The 20,062-nt window shown below is 35.3% G+C and overlaps 1 protein-coding gene across 1 annotated transcript in view; it reads left to right on the forward strand.

The window, feature by feature from the left end:
- CSMD1 (CUB and Sushi multiple domains 1) overlaps window positions 1–20,062 on the forward strand; it is a 1,210,323-nt gene that overhangs the window by 575,321 nt on the left and 614,940 nt on the right. The window contains exon 5 of the mRNA XM_056344568.1: window positions 8,372–8,579. Within this exon, the coding sequence (XP_056200543.1) occupies window positions 8,372–8,579 (208 nt within the window). The remainder of the gene's footprint in view (window positions 1–8,371; window positions 8,580–20,062) is intronic.

A 20,062-nucleotide genomic window follows, 5' to 3' on the forward strand; every position in this document is an offset into this window, starting at 1 on the left:
TTTTAGTAGAAGCTAACCGAGAAGTTTACCATGAGTTTCTGCAAAAAGTCATATAGGTGGCTTACAAAAATTGACAGAGAGAATCATTGACTCACCTAAGTTATTCTGGCTTTGTCCTCTGAATGGAAAGGATCTTTGTTGTTTCAGTCTTGGGTACCATAATAGTGTCACACAAAATATTCACCTTCATTGTCTTGAGACTGAATTACTGTGTGGTTGGTACAAGTCTGAAAAATTTGAAAGTTAATTTCATTCTCTGCAGTAACTCCACCAGTAGCTCATTTATGATATGTGACTACTTCTAAATGAACTTTCTATAATTAAGTTCTCAATTCTTAGTAATTTTGAGAATTTAGAAAGACACCCAATTATTGGTGGGAAAACAAAGAAAAAATAACAATGACAAGCCAGTAAAAGATACCATGTGTCAAAAAGGTCCAAACAGATCAAGTAATAATTAATCAGATTCCAGATTTAAGAAGTTTTATTTGAGAAATACTTTTGTGAATAATACACAATCAAGAAGGTATTCTTAGAATAAATGAAGGAAGAAAGGATAAAGAGTTTATGATTCACTATAGAGTAATATAAACTAAATGCAGAGATTAAGAGATTATATTTTTGAGACATATAGTAAACAGAGAGTGAAGTTTTTGGTGTTATACATACCTTCTGATGTAGCAAGTAATTCTCTGATGTAATTTCTTCTGAGCCTCTGAGGTTCAGATGGATATGATCTAATAAGTTTAAGGAGGAGAAAAAAAATGCCCTGATCCCATCATTTATCCATTTTTAAATATATATATATACACATAAGAAATAAAGAAAAAGAAAAATAAAATATCCCAACAATTCTTCTTATTGATGTTACAGTTACATAATAAAGTGAGAATATTTTTCCAAATCTTAACTTTTAGAGTTACATGGCAGATTCCTGCCTGAGCAATTTCGTTCACTTTCAGAATAATCTGAATTGGTGAAATGTTTACATTGAGGTGAAGTTTAAACGAAGCTCGTTGTAACTGGTCGAATAGAAAGTCAGAGAAGTGTTTCAGGAAAATCAGATAGGATACACTGAATAATTTCTTACACAGTAGCGCAGGACTGACTGTCACACCGCATCCAACAGTGATATGGACACAGCTGCAAGTTTTCTTTCCTCTGTGTGTGTAAGTATATATCTATTTACACATACAGATATTTATGTTTATATATTCTTGTTCTAACACGTATCAGTAGGTATGGAGGGATCAGATAAAAAAAAGATGTCAGATCAAAGCTGGATCTGTGCAAAAAGGTGTTTGTAAGACAGGAACTAGAAGTGAAAAATGAGATTAAGAGTACAATGAAAACATAGTGAGGGTACCCAGAATTATATGGTAAAGTCAAATAATGAAAAACAGGACTTCAGTCTGGCCATTAGAAACACAAGCAAAGTTGTCATCAGAGGAAGATACAATGAGTCAGTACAAATGTACGAAAAGCTCATGGTCAGTTCGAAAAAGATGAAGAATTTCATAACTGCATGTAGACTTCTAGGAATAGCTAGACTAACTTTCCTAATTATTAAAAAAATACATGTAAAATCTGCAAGTCGTTAATTTGCCCTCAAATAATTTTTCCTTTTCACTTTTTGCTTCAAAATTGGGGCTTTACTGTTAATTTGTTGTAGACTGTTATTTTAAGGGATCATGATCAGTGTTAAAATACAAATATATAATCAAGTGAAAGACTATCATATCACTGGAAAACATCTTAGGATAATTAATTGAAAAAGAAGAGAGCCTTTACAAGATAGCCAGAAGACTGATCTTTTATTTCTGAGGGGGAGAGGGTGTGAGATTACAGACTTTTGATTAATTTTTTAACTTCTTAATCTAGCTGTCCTCTCTTAAGACCGTTTCTGCATGAAAGAGGTGGCAGAGTTGGTGTTTTGGTTTAGTTAGCTCAAGCATGTACTATCACTTAATAACTGAACTTTTCTGCCAGGTTAGCAAATAGTTTGTCCATCACTATTTCTGTCAAATTTGAAATTTATAACTTTGTTGACTAATAGATCAGATTTCCTCTGCAGAGCAGATGACTGGAAATTGGTCTTTGTATACATAACTGATATGATAGAATACATAAGAATTGTAAAAGGGTATTAAATTAGAGCACGATGTTTACAAAGAAAAAATGCACCAATCTCAAGGCCCAAGAAGCACAAGACTACCCCACTGAGTCCAGTATTGTCAGGGCCTATTACTACGGGAGAACCCTGCTGGGGTCTGCTTAAATTGAGCTCACTGAAACGTCAAAGCAAAAATGTTCAAAGTAGTGCTACAGCTGCAATGGGTGCCCACAGGTGCCTACACAAGTTGCCACAATTTCTGCAAATTTATTTTGTACATACTATTACCTTGAAGTGAGAAATCTTACTTTTTAATATATGTAAAATAGACACTGTTTTCCCAAAACACAATAATTTCTGAAATTTAACAAAATAAATTCCATTCTACTTAGAGAGCAATCCAAATTATTTTGAAGTGCCCTCTGAAAACCCTGAAGAGAGAAAGAAAAAGTCATTTTAGGTGCATGATCTAATGAGTATTTAATTTATATGAAGTTGATCAACAGCAAGAGAAGAAATTGAGAAAGGGAGGCAAACTGATTAGAGCACTTATCTGGGATGCAGTACATCTGGCTTCAAAGAAGAAAAAAACCCCCAACCTTCTGACAATTTTCTAATTTTTTAAACAGTGAAAAGAAGCACAGGTGTTGGCTTTTACTTATTCAAAATAAAGTATGTAAAAACCTAAAATATTAAAGAAGATTAAGAAGTAGAAGTGAATATTTTGATGGTTAAAGAGCTGGTTGCCAATTAGAACTAGATTAGATCAATGAGTTGTCTGATGAACATGTAGTGCTACACCATTGTAACACTTAGTGATGTTTTTACTCTTTATGAATCTGGCAGTTTAACAGCTTGACAGTTGGCATTTTCATACTAAAATTTATTTTTAATCTTGGCATTGATATAATATGGCTTGGGTTTAGGTTTTTGTCAGTGAGATGTTTTAAAATGATAATTTTAAAATCCTATTTCAAAAAATCATGTAACTAACTGCTCATATGAACCATTTCCAAAATATCCAAAGCATGTATCTGTGAAAGTATTCATGATAATTTCACAGATGTGTTATCTCTACCAAAGAACTTTATTAAATGAGGTACATTGTCTACTTTTTCACAAATGAACTACAGAAAAATGCCATTTAATAAAGAATTGAAGAAATTCATAGAGTATCTCAGGTTGGAAGGGATCCATAAGATCATGGAGTCCCACTCCCTGCTCCTCACAGGACTTTCTAGAACCAAACCATATGACTAAGAACATCATCCAGACACTCCTTGATCTCTGACAGTCTTGGTGCTGTGACCATTTCCCTGGGGAACCTGTTCCAGTGACTGAACATCCTCTCACTGAAGAACCTTGTCGTGTCGTCTAACCTGAACTTCCCACAATGCAGCTTCATTCCGTTTCCTTGTGTCCTGTCGCTGGGCCCCAGAGACAGGAGACCAGCACCTCCCCCTCCGCTGCCCCCCTTGAGGAAGTTGCAGGCTGTGATGAGGTGACCCCTCAGCCTTCCCTTCTCCAAGCTGAACAAGCCGAGTGACCTCAGCTGCTTTTTCTATGTCTTGTCTCGAGACCTTTCACTGTCTTGGTTGCCCTCCTCTGGACACAATAATTCAATGTCCTTTTTAAATTGAGGTCCCTCAAACTGCACACAGTACTTGAGGTGGGGCCGCACCAGTGCAGTATGGAGTGGGACAGTCACCTACCTCGACCAGCCAACAGTGCTGTGCTTGATGCACCCCAAGGCATGGTTGGCCCTTCTGGCTGCCAGCACACACTGTTGACTTGCCATAGACCCAAACCCCTAGATCATCTCTCTCCATGGGACTGCCTTCCAGCCTCAATAAATAAAGAACTGTTTCAGTGATGTTTTTAATAAGGTATGCTAAATAATGTATGCCCATGGTTCATTTAGAACCCTCTTAAAGCTGCAGTTTTCTATAATTGATAATACTTTAGAAAATGTGACTCAAAATGACAGTATGTCATTTGATGAAAATTTATAAAATATCACTCAAGTTTTTCATTGCATCTGTTTTGTTGCTAGTGATAAAGAACTAAGAAAATTACTATGAATGGTATAAGAAAACTTTCTTATTATGAATTTTGTACTTTTAAGTCACAGCTGTATTTTTATCAGTTATGTTACAATAGTAATGTAGTGAAATGATCTTTCAAATGAGAAGTTGAATAGCCAGTTCTGATCATTTACATTCATATTTGAAATTAATTTTGAAAAGTTAGATGAGTTTTAAATGCTTTGATCATTATGCAGTAAACATTTTTCACTTCTGTAAATATTTTATTAGGGTTTTTTTAATGAAACAGGCATATAGAACACAGAACATCACACTCTGGAAGGCATTTGTGTGGAAACGCGAGGAAAGCCCTGTAAAAATGACCGAATGTTTGACAGATATCTAAGCCAATTTAAATATGGAGTTTTCTAAGATACTGTTTCATTTTTTATCCCTTCCTTGGATATCTGCTTAGCAGGGCTTCCATCTCACTTGTAGGAAGATCTCATTTATGCAAAACACAGCTTACAAAAATTGTCAGATTGTTATTTTTGGTGAAATGACTCTTTCTAGTTTGAATGAAAATACAAGATTTTTCAATGGCTGCTATGTGATTCCTCAGTGATTTTGATGGATATGTTTATCTGTTTTAGCTAAGCTACACATCTATACAGTATATATGGTTTTTGTGAAGTGGTGCCTGCCGTATCTGTTTGCATATGTACTTTGTATAAGATGCATATTCTCTAAATTCAGAGCACTTAAATCCTGACTACTGAGACATCCAAATGTTTCTAGCTTTATACTTGAAGTAGTCATTTATGCTGATACAAACAGCACTTTGTGCAGTTGCTTACAACTTGAAAATAACCATGAGTGTTTGGAATTAATTACTTGCACATTTTAAAATGCAATTTGTTAATCGCTTAGAGTTTGAGTTCATGAAGCCTGAGGCACTATCTGCTATCAAATTATTCCAAGCACAGTGATGCATTAAGATTCCTAAGCACTGTTCTAGCTCGCTGAAAAGCATAACGTGGAGAATGCTATGGACAAGAAGGATGATCATTCAAAGGAGGCCAACTAGCTCTGGGGCCAGGTGGTGAAACGCACTGTATGTCTGGACACATTATGTCTTCTGCTCCCTGAGTGGCGTGGCCACATCCTCCCTGCCTGTGCTCACTCTTAGGCCATTTATTACGTTTGAGCTTTAAACAGTTTCGTTGCCTTAGCCTGGGTACCACCTCTGATGGGGGAAGTCCCTGAACCATGGTCTCCTGGAACATGGGACATATGTCAGAGGAAGGATCATTCTTTCTTCAAAAGCAGCTGCTTTTGCTGCAGTCTTTCCCTAACACATCCATATCTGTCAGAGAGAAAATAGTGACTCTTTGGTCCAAGTTAGTTTCTGTGGTCTTACTTAACTAATGTTCCCTTTCCGTTTCTGAGCTGACTTGGTTTCTTGCAAGCCTCTTTGAAATGGTGTTATTAATAGATTAAAAAGCTATGCATCCCCCTGACAGATATCTGTAGTAGCCTGAGATCCTTTGGCTTTCATTGGTAATGCAGAGCGTTAGATTTTTGCGTGTGATTGCCAGAAATAATCAACTACATAAACCTTCTTTGTCAGCTGTAAATTCCAGAGCTTTAGAGCTCAGAGCTTATTCAATGGCTTTGCAGCAGAAACACTGAGTAGCATTGTAATTACCACTACCATGTTACTTAGTGTCAGTATAAACACACTGGGAGATGATGTCATTGAGAATCATATAAAAAAACCAAAAACAACAGCAAGCAGCTAGTACCAATGAGTTATGGCTAACTTAGGATTTAGCACATCTTGCTGGTTACCGTGGATGGGAAAAGCCTGCTTGCTGGCTTTCAAGAATACAGGTAGAAGCTGTATGCATTATTACTAGAACTCATACCCTTACATTTTGATTCTTAAAAAAGATAAAAAATAAAAAACCCCACACTGTTATGGCAAAATATGAACAGGAAGAAAGCCTGGACAAAAAAAAAGAAAAAAAAAAAGGTAGAAGTCATCAGGTTTTGCTTTTTGATGGTTCATTCAAACTCTGATAGTGATGATGGCCACAGTAGAAATCAAAAACTCATTGTAAGTTTCTGTACTGAAGGCACAGGATGTGTGAAGTAAATTTGTTTGTTCTTTGCTGAGTTAGATGATGATCTGAATTGAATTGCTTGAAAGCTATGCATTTTGTTTAAAAAAACAGGAAAACCAGGTAAATCTAGGTATTATTGGATAACAAACCTTTCTGATTTATTATGGATTTACAATAGTTTTTAAATTATTGTAATCTTTGCGTGTATTATGCACTAGGAATTTTGACTTTGATTCTCAACTTTATCCATGAGTTCTTTATTTTTCACTTTCTTTCCCCTTTCATCCCTCAGAGCCACATGGCCTTTTTAATATGCACTGTATAAAAAGCCAGGAATTGAGGGAGGAATCACAAAAATGATGTGATTTCACCAACAAAAAGAAATATTTTAGAAGTGTAGATCTATTCCACCTCTTAATCTCATTCATCTACAAAAGAACACATAAATATCAGGGTCCAGAAAGTAAGATATGAAATTTGTTGAAAAGTGTTATGAAACTCAATAAGGCTTTGGCAGCCAAGGTTATGTTACATTTCTTTATGTCAAAATTTTTTTTGCGTTTAGAATAGTAAAGATAACTAGCTGTTTTAATCTCTTCAGCAGCTTTCTCTCCTCTTTTTAGTCAAATTAATGGTCCACACAATATGCAAATGTTAAATAAATTATTGTGTTTCTTCCTTTCTCCCAATTCTGCCTTTTATTTCAGTCCCTTATTAGCTATTTATTCTTTTTTAATATTCTACTTTTTTTAACATCCAGCTAGAGTATTCCTCTTCCTTGGATTGAAATGAATCCTTTTTCCTTCAAACCTTCCTTTAAAACTCACTTTCACTGACAGGCTTTCAACTGTGATTGAGAAGAGCAGCTCTACTCCTACCCCTTTCTGTTGTCTTAATTAGCTATGCAATTATTAGACTGTAAGTTCCTTGTGTCATGCATCTTGCCAAACTCTTTTTTTTCCATATCTCCACATGTACTTATAGTATGCAAATAATGCCTAACGATAGTAGCAGTAGCTAAAGATGATAAAACAGATAAAAATGAAATACTTCTGATCATTCATGTATGCAAAAATATTTTTAATTGCTATTGCTGTAGCTTTCATAGCCACATTATAACATATTAAGAGCCACTTGATTCATTTTTATTATTTTATGCCAATGAATTGTATGGATGGCATGTTTTGTTGCTTTTTAAAAATTATATGCTTTAATACCCAATACTACTAATAATCTGCATGTCTTTAAAGCTTACATTAAAAACTTATGGGGCAAAGAAGAGTACAAGAAGTCTTCTAAAATCCTTTGACAACTTTAAATAACAGTCCGGGCTTAGCAGGAAACTCCTATGATCTGTATTTTTTGAAATTTAGTTCATAGCTATTAAAATTATATATGTTATTAACTAATGATGTGTTAACCTTGGATGGTCCATCTGACAGCAAAATTTTCTCAATTTATTTGTGATCTGTAAAAATCCTATTTCAGAACTAAAGACTTGAGAATGGCTAGTATGATTTTAGTAATGCTTCCTAGTTTAGGACAGCATCTATATCTGTAAGAATATTTTTTTTTGCTGCATTTTATTGTATTTATAAGAAATGCGGGACATCTTAAGAAATAAAATGTTCAATGTTTTTAATTTATATCAGAGATAGCCTAACTGTATTTCTGTGATTCTCTGCCCAGTTCTTAGGCTTCTTCTGTGGGCACTTTCACAAAGTCAAAGTAGAAGTTCCCCAAATCAGCTCACAGTAGGTGTCTCTGCTAACTTTATCCTTGTTTGGCCTGGCACTAAAGTGTCACCAACAATGGAAAAAATTCAGGAAGTCCAAACCAACACTCTGTGCTGCTTAACGGACAGAAAATATTTTATTCTGTCCACACGGATGTTATTTTGTTTCTCTGTGTGTGTGTATATCTATCTATATATATGTAGGTACATATATGTATATGTGTGTACCTATATGTATATGGGTGTGTATATATATATCTTTGGGTACTCTGCACACAGAAGGGAAGAGCTGGGTTTGCTGTGGCAGAAGCAGGGGTGATACTTCACTTGTTCAAAGTGCAGCTCCACTAGTAAATGATATTCTCTTCATCAGCTGAAGGAGCTTGTGGTGGGACACTGCGTGGGACAAGTGGAACTATTTCAAGTCCTCACTTCCCTTCCGAGTATGAAAATAATGCTGATTGCACCTGGACCATATTGGCTGAACCAGGAGATACCATTGCTTTGGTGTTTACTGACTTCCAGTTAGAGGAAGGATATGACTTCTTAGAGATCAGTGGAACAGAAGCACCATCAATATGGTAAGTCAGAGATCTTGTAAAGATCTCAGTTTCTCGTCTTTTTTTGGTGAGTATTTTGAAAAGGTAGTAAAGGATATTTAAGATATTTTCTACATGTTAGTAATAACTACTTTGTTATGCATTTTCCTTTGGTCCCTTTGACCCTCCAGAACTGGGCAGGGAGAGGGGGGAAGTAATTCGCTTCCGCTTCTTTCCAAATCTTGATCCTTCCTCCTCTTCAGGAGTTATATTTGTAAGGTATCTTATCAGTGAACATTTATTGATGTTATATATTTGAACTTCATGTGAGAACATTTCTGGCATTGTGTCTTGAATGGCTTATCATTACTGTACTCTAGCAATGAAAGTAGTGAGCAAAGTTCAGCCTCACAGTAAAATAGGAATATGTATAGAGCAAACGGATGCCCTCTTATTCTAAACAGGGTATAATTCAGTCTTACTACATGTACTCATGTGTGCAAGTATTATTGTCTTATGCTGGCTGATATTTAAACTGCTTAGCAATATTAGGCCTTAGTAATTATAGCAAATTTACACTCTCTGTACTAAGTAAAAATGTAGTTCTGTCTATGGGAAAGGATTAAATTGCAGAACAGCTCATATGATTTCTTTGCATGCTACATATGCAGGTTTTTAATTTTGTTCATCTCTGAGAACGTCTGGTACTTGACATATGCGCCATTGCTGTAAAATGTAGCCTAGAAAAAGATATGAATCTGCTGCTTGCAGGTGACTGATGGTTATTATCTTCAGAGTGCTTTTCTGGAGATCTGAAGCAGTCTCACTATTATTTTAATGTCGTAACAGGCTAGGCTGTGCAATATATTAATAATTGTGAAGTTCTAGGTAGCATCTGGTAATTTTAAAAACTCTATCAAATAAAAATGTGTGGCAACCATGCCTGGCAAATATGTAAAAACTTTGTTTTGAAGATATTTCTGGATCTGTATCATAAGATTGCTCTCTAACATTTCCACATGACCAAAAGTTGTGTAACTGCAGTCAGTGAAGCAGCTTTGTACCAAATTAAGTGGTCGTCTGACTGTCTGATGTATAATATGTGAGTACTCTCCGCTTACCTCTTTCTCATGCACAGACATGCACCACAGTCATCAGTGCCAGTGTTTTCTTATTAGGGGCTCTAAGGACCAGAAGCTGAAATCTTGGAGGGGAAAAGCTAATTGAGGCTTGCTGCAGAACACATAATCTGTCCATTTAGTTTTGTGGTTGAGCCTCTACTAGACACCTAACAACATTTTGCAACTTTGTTGCAAGAAATCAATCTGTTACTGAACTTGAACATACAAGTATAGGAATAACTTTACATTTACAGACTGTCACATATATATATCTGTTCCCCAGAAGATTTCTGATAGTAGATGATATAGAAGAATATGAGCAGAAAGCAATGAAACCATATTCTGCATTTATCTCATGTGGTATTGATCTGTGTGATGCTGGAAATCAGAGATAGCATAAGAATCTTATTTCTCCTAGAATTCCATCTAAATATTTTTCTCATTTCCCCTGATATTTGTTTTTTGGGGGGTTGGAGATACTTTTTTTATAACGCTAAACAAAGATCACTAAACACTAAGGTTTTATGTTCCTAGGATCATACAACCATAGAATAGTTTGGATTGGAAGGCACCTTTAAAGGTCATCTAGTCCAACCCCTCTGCAATGAGCAGGGACATCTTCAACTAGATCAGGTTGTTCAGAGCCCCGTCAAACATGGCCTTGAATGTTTCCAGGGATGGGACATCTACCACCTCTCTGGCAGCCTGTGCCAGTGCCTCACCACCCTGATAGTGAAGAATTTCTTCCTAATATCTAGTCTAAATCTGTCCTTTTTTAGTTTCAAACCATTACCCCTTGTGGTAGTGCAACAGGCCCTGCTAAAAATTGTGCCCCATCTTTCTTGTATGCCTCCTTTAAGTACTGGAAAGCTGCAATAAGGTCTCCCAGAGCCTTCTCTTCCCCAGGCTGAACAACCCCAGCTCTCTCAGCCTGTCCTCATAGGAGAGGTGTTCCAGCCCTCTGATCATTTTTGTGGCCCTCCTCTGGACCCGTTCCAACAGGTCCATGTCTTTCCTGTGCTGAGGACCCCAGAGATGAGCACAGTACTCCAGGTGGGGTCTCACAAGAATGGAGTCGAGGAAACACCTCCCTCGATGGTCTGGCCACGCTTCTTTTGATGCAGCCCAGGATACAGTTGGCCTTCTGGGCTGTAAGCGGACATTGTTGGCTCATGTCCATCTTTTCCTCCACCAGTACCTCCAAGTCCTTGTCAGCAGGACTGCTCTCAATCCCTTCATCCCCCAGCTTGTATTGATTCTAGGGATTGCCCCAACCCGGGTGCAGAACCTTGTGCTTGGGCTTGTTGAACCTCACGAGGGTTACATGGATCCATTTCTCAAGCTTATCCAGGTCCCTTTGGATGGCATCCTATCCCTCAGGTGTCTCAGCTACACTCAGCTTGGTGTTGTCTGCAAAATTGCTGAGGGCGTACTCAATCCCACTGTCTATGTCAGTGTGGAAGATATTAAACAGTGTTGGTATCAGTGATGCTAATGCAGGATCACTGATAAAAGTCTGAAGAAGCTATAGGAAGTTTTATAAGAAATGTTTAATGGATTATTGGATAATTTGCAATGAAGCCACACATTCAGCTATATTTAAGCTAGAACAGTTACCATAGCGACATTAGAGCCATGCTAAATGTAGTTCATGCTGTAATCTGCTAAAATCAGCTCTGTGTTCAAATGTGAAGTTGTTCCATACTGAAAACTAATGGTCTAGAGGTGTATCATCCTAAAATGTAACTTTTTTTTGGTTATAATTATTCACTTTCATTATATCTGGCATCATGTCAAGAGCTTATACTGTAATTATTTGTTAGAAGACAAATATTCCATTAGCATGGTCTGGTAATTATGATTGTTTTTCTCACTTAATGGAATATATGCTGTAAAATAAGCCTGGTATTATCCTAGTGAAGAGCATAGAAAGACAGATATATGAGCACTGCAAAACCTAGAAAGAGAGTAAGAATAAGGTAAATAATTTCAGACAGATATTCTTTAGTGATTTTAGTGTATGGTACAATAGGTCTGGATTAGTCTTTCCAGACATATCAACAAAGTTAGAAGTGTTTCCAGCATGATTACAGTAAAAACTGTATGGACTTTTTTCAAGTAAAGCAATGGAAATGCTAGAACAGGTAGAATCTAAATGCTGCAAAAAAAATATCTGATATATCTGTAAATTATGTATATAAAAATATTGTATTATACTAATTATATTGATTATATGCCTTATATTTATTATGTAATAGTAATATTAATTATATTATGTTACTTATATACTTCACATGTTTTAAACCTTTTTTAAGATGTTCAGTTAGTTTCCATGTTGTATAGCTGATTGTTGGTTTGTTTTTCAATGCATTGAAAAGGGAGAAGAGGTTTGTCTACCTTTTCTTATTCTTAAAGATTATTTGAAAATCATTCATACAGTCCATCCCACTGGAATTAGTTTCTAAAAGGTTCAAGTGACATCACCTCACTATTTTTTTTTGGATGTCTGTGATATGCTTAGAGTGCCCAAAGCTATTCAAGTTGTTTTGTTTTTTGGGTTTTGTTTGTTTGTTTGTTTGTTTGTTTTTTCCTAATTAAAGAGTAGTTATAAAGCTCTCAGTTTTGAATGAATGTGCACAGATAGATGACTGCAATTTTAATCCTGCTTTGAATCAATGGAAGTGTCACAAGCCTTAAAAAGATGAACATCAGTGTTAGCCAAATGAATGCAAAGCAGGTAGGAAAGGCTTTTAATCTGTGGAGGAAGTAAAAGTATTACTAGTTAGACTGTAGATGAAAGAAAACTTTTGGAATTTGAATCACTTGATTAATTTGCTATTACATAAAGGAGTTTTAGATGTAAAACGTGTTTGTCTTGAGTTGGTAAACTCTTGTTCACAATGCCAAGAACAGTACTTCGGGAAGCATTACAGAAAGACTACCTCTTTGCTATGTCTGCAATCCATCTCCAAGTCCACCAAGTGGCTGGATCTTTTGAGTCTGAACGGCTCCTCTGTGGATTATTAGGACTATAACAAAAAAATATTTTTTTCATAATTTCTGAACATTAAATATAACTTTTTTAATACTTCCAAACATGTCCCTTTAGACTTCAGTTTAAGTTATATGATACTTAAAATGAAGTTAAGGTTGGATCTAGAGACAGTGTGATATAAGCCTGAATAAACATTGTTTTGAAGTAAAATCAGGAATATATCACTTAGGGAAAGCATCCTTTCGGAAAACTCTTAATGAGTCTTCCTTGAGACTGAGGAGGATTTTGTGTTTGGTGGTTTGTTTGGGTTTTTTTTTGTTTTGGTTGTTGTTTTTTTGTTTTGTGGTTTGGTTGTTTGGTTTTGTGGGGTTTTGGTTTTTGTTTTTGCTTTTGTTTTTTAAATATTATGTATTTATTTGGACTGAGTCTTCTATTATTGCAGGTTAGGTAAAGCTGGGTAATTCACATGAACACAGATAGGCCTGACTCAGGCTTTTTCATGTAAATTTGGCTTTGCCATAATTTTTGAAAGATTAAAAAAATATTAGAAAGATTATTTATCCTAGACTGTTACAGTATGCATGAAAGGTGATTATGATGCTAAGAATAATTCTAATTCTGCAATTACTATTCTTTCAGTTGAAGTCTTAATGTTGAACATTCTTTGTTCTGAAATTTATTTTCCTTTTTTATTACAATGCTTCAATTTAAACCTAAAATTATTATTCTTCAAATTTTTATCAGTATTTGCCAATACAAGAGGATGAACTATGCTTCATACTTTTTAGTCCAAATTAATTTCCTAGCACTATTTAAAAATACCTTTAAGATTATTCTGACTTCCTTATAAATCACTTCAATATCCTAGTGAAAGACCATAAAAATGTATGTGGATGTGAAAGCGATTTGGAATCAGCAATAATGAATTGCTATAATCTTGGCAAACAATTTGACATAAGTACCTGGATTAATCTGAAACTCACCTCTTACTCCTGTGTTATTGAATAACTCTTATAAAAGCTGGGTCATAATACTAATTTGTGTTTCTTAGATATATTAATTATTACGATTAGATTTGTGTTTCTTCTTCATTGGTCCAAGCACTTAGATATAATTCAGAACAGTAGCATTTTGATATGCATGTTTCCTGTCCTGTTTATAGACATTTGTCTTAATCTTTCCACCTTCATTGTGAGAGGTCTGTAGGAAAGTAATGCATAAGATTATGGAGTGGTCTAAATCACCTTTCTGACAGATACCTATGGCAGTAGATCCATACATATGAGCTGAATATTTAGCTCAGAATTACATAATTATACAGCTAAAGGGCTCCATCTATTGGTTTACTGTGAAAAGATGTAACACTTCTGGATGCATCTTCAATTATGTTGCTGTACCCTAGAAAAGGGCTCATGACATACCCTTGGCAATATAAAGTTCTATTTCTTGTCCTTCTCCATCAGATGAGAATGGATGTTCAGGCATTGTACTGAAAAGAAGGCAATTAGATTCCAGCTTTTTCATTTGAGGGCACAGTTAGATTTTTATTAATTTATCTGTAGTCACTTACAATTTTTAGTGCCTTTAGATACCTTCTGACAGTCATCCCTTTTTTGACATACAAACCCTGCAAAGCCATATGTTTGTATTGGAGAGCTGGTAAAGGGTTCTCTTTCTGTCTACTAACTTTTGGAAGTTCTTACCTTTCTGTAGCTTTTAATTGGATTTACCCTTTTACCTGTTCCGGTTAGGAAACTGAGTCCAATAAATATAAGCTTCTTTACTTGATAACATATGCATCTGACCTGCCATGTACCACATTTCATCTTTTTTTCAGGAAAAGAGGTTGCATAGGCACCCTCAAGTTCTTTCTATTGACTTCCAAGTTGCAAAGTTTCCAGTTATTGTGTAAAAGTCCCGTAGTCTTAGCACATTTGAAAATCAGCATTAATGCTGTTTAGCACTTGAACTGAATCTATCAAATATATCTATCAACACAAAAACTTTTAAAATTGACTTACCACAGAACATTATCCAGTTACAAACCCCCAAGATACATTGGAAGGACAAAGATACTATTAATGTGAGCAAAAAAGGTAGAACGTGTGTCTCTATGAAGACCTTTGAAAGACAGTAAAATACAGTGGTCATGAAAGAATAGAAGATATTTTCAAACAATATTATGTATATTTATCTGATTATAATTAATATTCTGTTAATGAATATGTTTTTGCTGATTTATTTCATACCCTATTTTTTCAAATTCCTGTACGGTACATATCCTCGGTAGATATTAACATATTGCAAACTGAATAAATGATAGAAGAATCCCTAAAGTAATATGGAAAATACCATGTCTCTATGAAAGACCCATGGGATACATCTTTTCTCCAGCTTCTGAGTCCTGTCAGTTGCTGCCTTTGGTGCTGATGCTTGATTCTCCTGGTTTCTCCTAGCTATTTTCTGTTGGCTACACCTCTGCTCCCACTGCTCCCTTCCTCTGCCCTCCCACCGGCATACCCTGTTTCTGCATCCTCCCTCAGCATTTGCTGCCACATTCTATGATTTAAGCTTAGAATCTGGTACAATTTATCCCAAATAAGCAGTGACACATTGTAGCTGATCTGTCCTTTTTCCCTTGGTTTCTAGTAGATTAAGGATCGCAAAAGGTAACACCCCAGCTCTTAAAAAAAAAAAAAAAAAAGTCAGCCATGTGGTATAGTCATAGTCAAAATGGTGTATAAAAAGTTTGCAAACGACATGCTGAACTAGAGTACCTGTGGACTTCTGTAATCTTGGAGTGAATGTCTCACTGCTCTCAGAATTAAAACATAGTCTCAGAAAGGATTATCCCACTCACAAATTAGGGAATTTAGAAAGAAAATAGGCACAGTGTTTTGAATAGGATACCAGCTATGTATACTAAACATGTCATACTGGCAACTGGTATACTCTAGTTCTTAAAATATTGCTTTCCAAAGTCTTTTAAAATTCCCTGAGTAGGAAATAGCATGTTTTAATTCAGTATCTATATCCAGTTCTTTGGCACAGCAGTTGCTATACCCAAACATATGCAGATAAGCAGCTTCTTCACTCCTACAGTTTTCCCATAATAAGGATTAATAAGCTGATCTCATCAGTGATGTATCTTGTACTTTGCTATATTTATCAAAATCATCATGTTCCAAAATGGATTTTCTGCAGGCATTCAAATTGCTGCTTGAAAAAAAATGAGTTATCTACAGTTGTAACTAAATTGTTAGCAGACTTAGGAAAATACAATGAACACTGCTCAATACATTTGAAGTCCACAAGAAAAAAAAAACCCATAGATGAGGCAGGTACTGAACAGACCCCACTCTCTAACATTTCTATAGGAGGAAAGATGATACTTGACTACTACTGATAAGAAAGTAAAGCTGCAAAGAAATTGTTATTTTAAGACAGGGTTACATTTTTTTCCCTCATCATGGGCATTGTCTTCCTTTTCCTTTCAGCATCTTAAAGGCATTTTTTGTTCCTTTTTCCTTTTTTTTTTATTTTTTTTTGCTACAGAAGTACATATGTGATGTTTTTGTTTATTATTTAAGTGTATATTAAGTAATATACAGTATGTATTATATAAGATGAGCTCTGCTAGTTGCAACGAGGAACCTTCATATTTTAATTGCTAAAATGACCAATAATGAGAAAAGGACAAAGAGTAAAAGTAGTTGTTTCAAAAATAAGCTGAAATGCAGCATCTGAATTTGTGTGTGATCTCTGAGTTGATGGCATTGCACTGGAAGAAAGGGGATGATGAAGGAAATAATGGCTTTGAGTTGGGGAATTGGGAGGCAAGAATGACTCTACCATGAGAAAGATTTTGTTTTGGTATGTTAGGGGATAGTGTGACAGATTTTGAAGCGTTGGTAAGGTTTTGGAAACAGCTTCAGCCTGAGTTGGAGTGGCTTGGAAATTTGAACTTCAGAGTGGCAATGGGGGAATTTGATGCTCCAAGTCAGAGGAACTTTTGCAGAGTGATATCCCAAATAAGCCTGGGAAGTGTACTCGAATCATCCCTCCCACTGGCACAGAATAAACAAAATCATCCTAAACCCATAGGAATACCACCGTGACTAATGTTGTTGCTTTGATCCAGCAGGCCTATCACCTCTCCTTTCCTCTTCCTTAAAAACAGGAGTGTTTTGGTACATTTACCATGTAGGACAGCAATGAAGCCTGCCCTGCCCTCTTCTTTCCTAGTATCCATGCTAGCTGTATCAGTATCCTGTGGTTGTTACCCAGATACTGATGGCAAGTGCTGAAATACGTGTGTAATTCTTCTGAGAGCTTCTAATACTTCCCCATTCTTCCATTTGGACCTCAGTTTTCCTTTGGTTTATATATTAATCTTGTGTTCAGAGATGGAGGTGATGGAAATAATCTTATTTTTTTTAAAAAAAGAAGTTGATAGTATCCTAATGCAAAGACTTATCTATTTAAGGCTCAGTTAATAAATAGGTTTAGGTTTTGGTAATATTTTACATAGAAATCTTGCAAAACTTCTTAGGCTTTTATTTAAACAAAACATATCTGAAATGCATTGTTTATCTTTTCTAGTATCTTCATGCTAAATTTTATATTTTTATATATATATATATATATTTATATATATATACACATGCATGTGTGTGAAGCTTTTGCAAGGATTTTGACCCTAAATAAGAAGGATGGCAAATGTACTTTGTGCTAGTAGTAGTGACTAAACTAATATAATCTCTTGCTTGTGTTAGCTGTAAAGACACAGAGGACACTTAGTTGTTAACACCAGCATGTGAACGGTGTATGAAGTGAGAAGTACAGAAGCAGTAAATTGATGCTTAATTCACAGAACACTATTGCTTTCTTTGCACCTATTAATTTACAGCCTACTGTGCTGAAGAGGTATAAAGGCTTAATTCATACCACATCACAAACTGACAGGAACATAGGAGTGAAAGAACTCACTTAAGGAAGTAGTGTGACCTACAGTATAATTTTCTACCACATTTAAATAAAATGAAAAGCACTAGATTTTAAAAACAAAGTACATGAACAAGGTTTAAATATATTAACTGAGAGCTTGGATTGCTTAAAATGCCACTAGCATTACTATCTTTCTGCACAGACTGTCTAACCGTGGGGATTGAGTGTGCTTCTAAAATTTGCTTCTGCTAGGTCTGTTGCATTGTTATAGAATATCTGTACTGTTAGCCTCATTTGCTTGCAAAATCCTTGACATTAGGGTCAGGAAAATATATTCTAATGATGCAACAGGTCTTACTGGTATATTCAGCTAATGTTAGAAGCTCTTCTTAGAGGTATTTATGAAGCACTACATTTCTTGCTTTTGCACAGTACCAATCCATTGCAGTCAGCCTCAAGAGTAACTTCCTAGCATGACAAAACTTACAGATGTTTTGACTTTTGGAACTTTAGATTAAAATTACCTCCCTTGCTTTGCCATATAGCCCTACCAATATTTCTAGATTTGTCTGCAGTAATCACAGTATTTCTGAAAAAAAATTATCTACTCCCCAATTTTGGGAAAAAAAAATAAAAAAAAATTCTGGTATTCAAACTGGAGTTGACCAATGTATGTATCAATGGAGTCTATGTTACTGTGTGTGGAGGAAAAAGATTAATGAAAATTTTGCTGAGAATGTGTGTGCATATAAATACGAAGAGACGTTACATATTTGATGAAGTTATATGATTCAGTTCATCTGGGCAAATCACAGTTTACAGCCATCAGGACTGGGAATATTAGATCAGTCTAGAAAAAAGAAAGACAGTTATTCCCTGGAGCTTAAGACAATTTCTAGTTTTGTTGTTGGTACCTAGTTTAGTAATGATGTCAGAAAGAAAAACAATCATAGCATATGAAAGCTACACTGGCATGAGTAGTGGCCCCCTTTCACATTAGGGTCAGTGAGGATAAAAGATGGTAATTTACCAGACTGATCTTTTCTAATGTACTGAGGTTTTCTGTGCTAAATTTAAAATGTATTAGAATTCTAATGCTAGCTAGTGCCATTTCTTAAAGATATAGTAGGATTTTAATAATACAACTTGATTTTCTTAAATTGGTATATTCTTAAATAAATAAATATATTTTCAAATACCCAAGTGTATGAAAAATTGTTTGGTAGCAATTAGCATAGTTGAATGCATTCTTACTTTCCAGCAAGTTAAACAGCAAATAAAAAAAATAAAATGATCTTCAGTGATTAATCATTATTTTCTAAAAGAAGGATAGAATTTTAGAAATGTGTAAGCATCAAGTGTGAATATAAGTCTGTTTTATTTTTCTCCTGGATATACTGAAAACTACTAAAACATATCATGAAACAACTAAAACAGTTGTTAGTAGCGTGGAGGTTTTTTTTCCCAACAAGGCACACAGAACTGAATCTGTCTGAAGAACACACTCATGAATCTCCACTGCAAGCTTTTTTGACCAATTACCTGTTAGGTTGTTGCATGATTCTTCTGCTGAGACCAATACTATAATCTATATCAGCTCAGACTGTTCTTATGGTTAATGAATAGTTTGGCCCCTGGTTTCTCTGTTTAGTTAGCACACAGAATGCATTGATTATTTCTGTGTCTCTAAAATAATGTTAAATTTAATTTAAATAACATGTTTATTGATGGCTACTCTTTTTTTTTTTTAACGCTTGCACAGTAAGTTAGTGATTGGACTTAATGGGTTCTCTGTAGAGGTCTGCAACTAGAAAATAATGTGCTGTTTCGTATCTTGGATGTTTTAAAGCAATATTACAGCACGGAAAGTTTAGATAGGATGTGTAGCGGTGACTGAGATACTGTTTCTTTTTTTTGCATCTTCTAAGTAGTCAAGGGAGAGGACAACAAGCAGGGAAGGCAATTTGCTGTGCATGTAAAGAAAACGCAAGGATTTTGCTGGTTAGACAATTTAGACAAGCTTGCAGCAGCACCACAATGAAGAGTATGGATTTGCAATGTAAACCATCTAAAATAAAATTTAAATTGGAAGTACTAACAATCATTTTATATACAATGAATGCTTTGTAGCTGATGAGTATATTAATTGAAAAACTCTTCAGTATGCTAATAAGGTTGGCAAATAATTGTATTCCACTTTTAGTGAAGTGGATAGAAGAAGAAAAGTGTTGCAAGTTTTCCAGGCCAGAAGGTGAGAATTTATATTATGACAATTTTTATTTCTTTAGAATGATGTGACCCAAATATTAAAATCAGTTGATTAGAAACAATGCAGTAAAATATGATGTGAAGATCTGACTAATACAGTGGCGTTCTGTGATTTTAAATTTGTACAAAATCCCATGTAGAGTTACATGATTGCCTGCACTTGGAGGAGAGAAAGCACATGTTTTTATTTTGTA

Source organism: Falco biarmicus, chromosome 6 (genome assembly GCF_023638135.1).
Source record: "Falco biarmicus isolate bFalBia1 chromosome 6, bFalBia1.pri, whole genome shotgun sequence".
Lineage (NCBI taxonomy): Eukaryota > Metazoa > Chordata > Aves > Falconiformes > Falconidae > Falco > Falco biarmicus.